Source organism: Austrofundulus limnaeus, unplaced genomic scaffold (assembly GCF_001266775.1).
Source record: "Austrofundulus limnaeus strain Quisiro unplaced genomic scaffold, Austrofundulus_limnaeus-1.0 Scaffold1125, whole genome shotgun sequence".
Taxonomy (NCBI): Eukaryota; Metazoa; Chordata; class Actinopteri; order Cyprinodontiformes; family Rivulidae; genus Austrofundulus; species Austrofundulus limnaeus.
The window spans coordinates 75,640-80,741 of record NW_013953527.1 but is presented as its reverse complement, the minus strand read 5'-3'; the positions used below and the strand labels follow the sequence as shown (position 1 = coordinate 80,741).

General features: G+C 37.0%; 1 protein-coding gene across 1 annotated transcript in view; it reads left to right on the top strand.

Annotated features, from left to right (window-relative positions):
* The window catches only part of LOC106534256 (tetraspanin-3), a 9,500-nt gene extending 4,998 nt beyond the window's left edge, over positions 1-4,502 (top strand). Inside the window, exons 3-7 of the mRNA XM_014030833.1 lie at positions 100-174; positions 456-557; positions 705-857; positions 958-1,041; positions 4,047-4,502. Of these exons, the coding sequence (XP_013886287.1) occupies positions 100-174; positions 456-557; positions 705-857; positions 958-1,041; positions 4,047-4,139 (507 nt within the window). The 3' untranslated portion in view covers positions 4,140-4,502. The remainder of the gene's footprint in view (positions 1-99; positions 175-455; positions 558-704; positions 858-957; positions 1,042-4,046) is intronic.
* The last annotated feature ends 600 nt before the right edge of the window (positions 4,503-5,102 follow it).

Sequence of the window (5,102 nt, the reverse complement as noted above, 5' to 3'; positions counted from 1 at the left end):
CCCCCAGACCAATTTCCTAGGGGAAACACTGTTAGGCATCCCTTTTTTAAAAAACCAGTAGACCAAAGTGTTTCTGTTATTTGCTCCTTGTCATTTCAGTTTGCTGCGATTCTCCTGTTGGTGTTTGTGACGGAGTGTGTGGTGGTGGTTCTCGGCTACATCTACAGGGCAAAGGTAAACAAACAAACAAACGTCTGCCCACTTGTCTGCTTGTGTCTGTTTATGTGGGTCAAAGTTCAAATTAGCAGGTTTCTCTTGAAAAAAAGACAATGAGACTCAAGAGATTTTCTTATATAAATAAAAGATTAAATAAATAAATGTCTTATTTTTTTACTTTGTGTTGAATAAAATGGGTTATGAGAATAAAATTGTGAAACATTAAAAAAATAATTTTTTTCAGAAGGTACATTGTGCGAATAGATTTAGCAAATAAACGGCCTGCTTGTTTATCACAGGTAGAAGATGAGGTGAATCACTCCATCCAGAAGGTTTACAATGAATACAGCGGCGCCAACAGAGACGCTCCCAGCCGTGCGATCGATTACGTGCAGAGGCAGGTGAGGAGAAAATGCTCAAAAACACATTTTCTGATATAAAACCAGTTTCTTTTTTATGTCAAGGCTGTATTTCCTCAAGTTTCTGAACTGTTTGTGAGCACATCGTAGATATTAAGAAATTTTGCTACATAATTATCCTGCCCCCAGCTGCACTGCTGTGGTATTCACAACTACTCCGACTGGAGGAACACACGCTGGTTTAAAGAATCCAAGAACAACAGTGTCCCAGTCAGCTGCTGTCAGCCCAACATCAGCAACTGCACAGGCACCCTGACTCGACCCGCGGATCTATATCAGGAGGTACGCACAGAAAACAGACACATAGCTTTTGTGCATTTTATTCATTCACCCATTCCTCAAGTACAATTTTGTTGAAATGTCATTTCTTTTTTTGTTCAAGGGTTGTGAAGCTCTTGTTGTGAAGAAATTAAAGGAGATCATGATGTATGTTATATGGGCTGCATTGACTTTTGCATCTATACAGGTAAGATGTTAAAGTCTGAAGAGCTAGATAAAAAAAGACAATATTAGTTTGTAGAATAGGGTCAGCTATTTTTTTTTACTCAAAAATATAATTCTGCATCTGGCAGAATTGTGTGTGAATATTCATAAGAATATGGTGGTTTAGTCAGGCTTTCTAGTTCATGTGAATATTCTCCTAACTGTTACTGTTGAGTACTGCATTTATAATGTATCTATCTGAGTCAGCACAAATGCAGGTAGCAGCTATGACCTACAGACAATGTTTGTCAAGCACTTATTTTTTTTAAACAAAGATATAAAAACATTCCCACAAAGCAACATTTGTCTGGCCCAGTTCTGGCCCACACATTGCACTTTAACACTTGGCCCAGATACCACAAAGGATGACGGGCCTTTGGTGGCCCAGATGTGGTTTGCCAAAGGTGGTCCATGCATGGGCCAGCACCACATAAACCAAATTACAACAAAGATCCAGTTGAAAAACCACTTGCCATGCCAGCAGTGCTGACTGACACCAGACCTGGCCCACACCTGTTCTTAATAACTTTTACTAGATAATGATGATTAAATATTACATGAATTTGTAGCATTTAAATTTACTTAACAAATGTTAGTGCAAATTGTTGGGAGGATTTTTTCAAGTAAGTCTTACAAGTGCTTTATAACAGTGCACATCCATCAAGCACAGTATTGTAGCATGACACCTCACAGCTACAGAGAGAGGTGTAGCTCATGTTGTTGTAGTTCAAGACTTCACCACCAGATGGCAGTTTTGTAGAACCTTTATTGGATTCTTCTTCATGAACAACACAGACAAAGWGAAACTCACAGGTCTTATTAATGACTAGGCCTACCACTCTCACTTATGGTTTCTTCTGCTGAACGGTTTAACAAGTTAACAAATAATGAACACAAAAATTAGAGTAACACAACAGACTAATTGCCGAAAGAACAATGTTAACCAATTCCCTAAAATGATTTAACAACAAACATGAATCCTACCCACAATCCTCCACTGCAGTCACATGACAAACAGCCAAACACAGCAGAATGCTACAATATGCATTCCCTGTTCCCTGASAACTAAATATCACCTACATTATGCCATCAAACTATTGCACAACAACAAATGTATTCAAGCAAAAGAAACCAGACAACTTACAGTATGTTTTATTTCCACCATGTCTTGTCCTCTCCTTGAAAAGTGAAGCAAAGGAATGAGGAGCAGCAGCCTTTGTGTGTGCATGTTCCCTCAGTTTTAGCCCAGAAGAGTAGAAGTTACTTAATCTATTCATGTTTATGTGCTGTCCAGAAAAAGCACTTAAATATTACTGGTAAAATAATATTAGCATTTAATTTTTTGTATAGTAATATTAATATATAATATAATGCATATTGTTTATTTAGTAAATTCTAGTAGTTTAGATATTTAGATATTTTTTTTGTAAAATTCAAAAGAATAATTAAATAAATGTTACTACACCCAAAAGTTTGTTTTTTCACTGTATAGGAGCAGAAATGTGGATTTCCACATTGTTTATTTGTCACGGTAAGATTTTAATTAAAAATTATTAATTTTCACAATGTAGAAACAAATATTTTCAGTATCAGAAAATGTCCAGTTTGCATTTTTTTTGTCAGTAGCAAGGGGTAACTGCCAACAGTGAACTTTAATTTATAATGATAATCAGTTGTTGTTCTTTGAGTCTGTGGCTTAGCAGCAGCCATATTGTTTTTTTGACCTGATGGATAGCCCCTCATCAGAGCTAAACAACCAATGAAAATCTGAAGCTCCTATGTTTAATAGTTTTTGAGCTATAACCATTTTTGTATGTCCAGACACCCCCGCTTTGGATGGAGCCCCCTCCTCAAATATGGGGTGTATCGTAAAACCGTTGGCTGGCACAATGTAGGTCAGACTCGTCTACAGTCCTGCCAAATTTCATGTTGACCGGTGCAGCCGTTTTTGTGCTACGGTTGACCAAAAATCACTGAAAAAAAATAAATAAATGAAAACAATACGACTCCCGCTTACTCTTCGCGTGCGGGGGTCATAATAATAATGTTGCATCAAAAAAACAAAACAAAAAAACACAACACAGCATGGTCAAATGAAAAGGAGCAGAAAGAAGAAAAAAATCTTGTAATTAAACTCAACTTTCACAGAATAGCTTAAAATAATCAACAAAACAACATCACAACAGAAATATCAATTTCAACCAATACTTTGTTCATATCTAATTAAAAAAAACCTTAAGCTTTCTTCCAAATGAATAAATTATTCCGGTTTTTCCACTTGCAGTTGTGTCCATTAGTTTTAGTTAGTTAAATGGGACACATCAGTCCAAATTCACATTTTTAGTCCTTAAATACATTTAGTTATATATCCTAGGAGTGCAGAGAAGTTTAATTTAGTCTCTCCCGGCGTTGCGTAGATATCTTTTGTATTCTGTTTGGGTCAGATTTTTTTCATTTGTTCAGTTTTTTGAACAATAACATCACAGTATTTGCTGCAGAACTGCCAAACAAGGTCACAGACTTGTGCCTAACCAGTTCCGTGAATCCGCGGTTCTGCAGGTTCGTCGTCTTCTTTCTCCTCCGGCTCTGGGTCAGACTCTGGCTCCAACGTGTAAGGCTGGATGGACAAGTCTTCTGTTGTTGACATCTTTTAAATACTTTGTAAATAAAAGGTTTTTACGCTGCTGAACAGTTATTTCTCTATCAAACTACAAAAACATCCGAACAGGCTTTTTAAAGAGATAGCACCAAAATTAGTTGCTCTCAGACACACCTCAGGACAAGTGTGAAAAAGGGGCTTGTGGAGCTACAATAATCTGGAATTCAGACCAAATTGTCGCAGTTCCACTTAATACAGACCCCCAGCTGAATGATTTAAATATGAAAAGGAAGAATTTAAAAGTATGATATGTCTACTTTAATAGTTTGCTCTGGATAGAACAGGTCTAAAAGCGTTGAGCTCTAACCTGTGTGGTTGTGTGCCTGCAGATGCTGGGCATGCTTTGCGCCTGCGTGGTTCTGTGCAGGAGGAGCCACGACCCGGCCTACGAGCTGCTCGTCACAACCAACAGCTACGCGTGAAGGACGCAGCCGCTCAGAAAAACAAACAAACATGAGCATCACCGGACATGTTCACCGTAGATTTCAGCTGTAGTTCATAAAGCTAAAGCACATCTTGCACAACTCATTAAAAAACAAAAAAGAAAAAGTAGCGAACACTGACAATGAGTTTTGGTTGAGCACGGTGCTCAGTGAGAAAATCTCTTATTTATTGACATGCTCTCTACGTTGCTGTTATATTTTATTTTATTTTAAATACTGACCTACATGTGAAAGCCAAAGCTGTATACGGCTTAATAATATTACAATTGCTGATTTCTTGTCTTTTAATTGTTGGTTAATGAAATTTATGTTCATCCACAGTGATGATGATGATCATGAAGTGTAATTAGAAGCTTATGCGTGAGGATGTAGTTGCGAGTGTTGTATAAAAGGACTTACTGACTTGTTGTGCTATTTGCACTAAAACTACAGCTCTTGTTTTATTTTTAGTTGCGTAAGTTAAATCTAGAAGCTTTTATAACCTTACCTTTAGGATTTACGGTAGACTTTGTTGAATGTGAGAAAGAATAATGAAGCAAAGTCTTTGTTTGGATAGTAGTTATTTGTTTTGTTGCAGCTCTGTATCTGATTTTGTTTAGTAGAGAATATGCCTCATGTTCACAAACAATTAGGTTGTAGATAAAATACCTTTTTATTTTAGTGTGGAGGTTCTCTGAATCAGGCTCCAGTAACAAAGCAATGCTAACTAGAGAAATTTGCATTTCCTACGAAAATGCAAGTGTGAATGCCATTTGCGCAGAACTATAGCTGAAATAGCAGAAGAATAGCATAAAGTAGCAGAACTGTAGCTGAAATAGCAGAAGAATAGCATAAAGTAGCAGAACTATAGCTGAAATAGCATAAGAATAGCATAAAATAGCAGAACTATAGCTGAAATAGCAGAAGAATAGCATAAAGTAGCAGAACTCCATCTGAAATAGC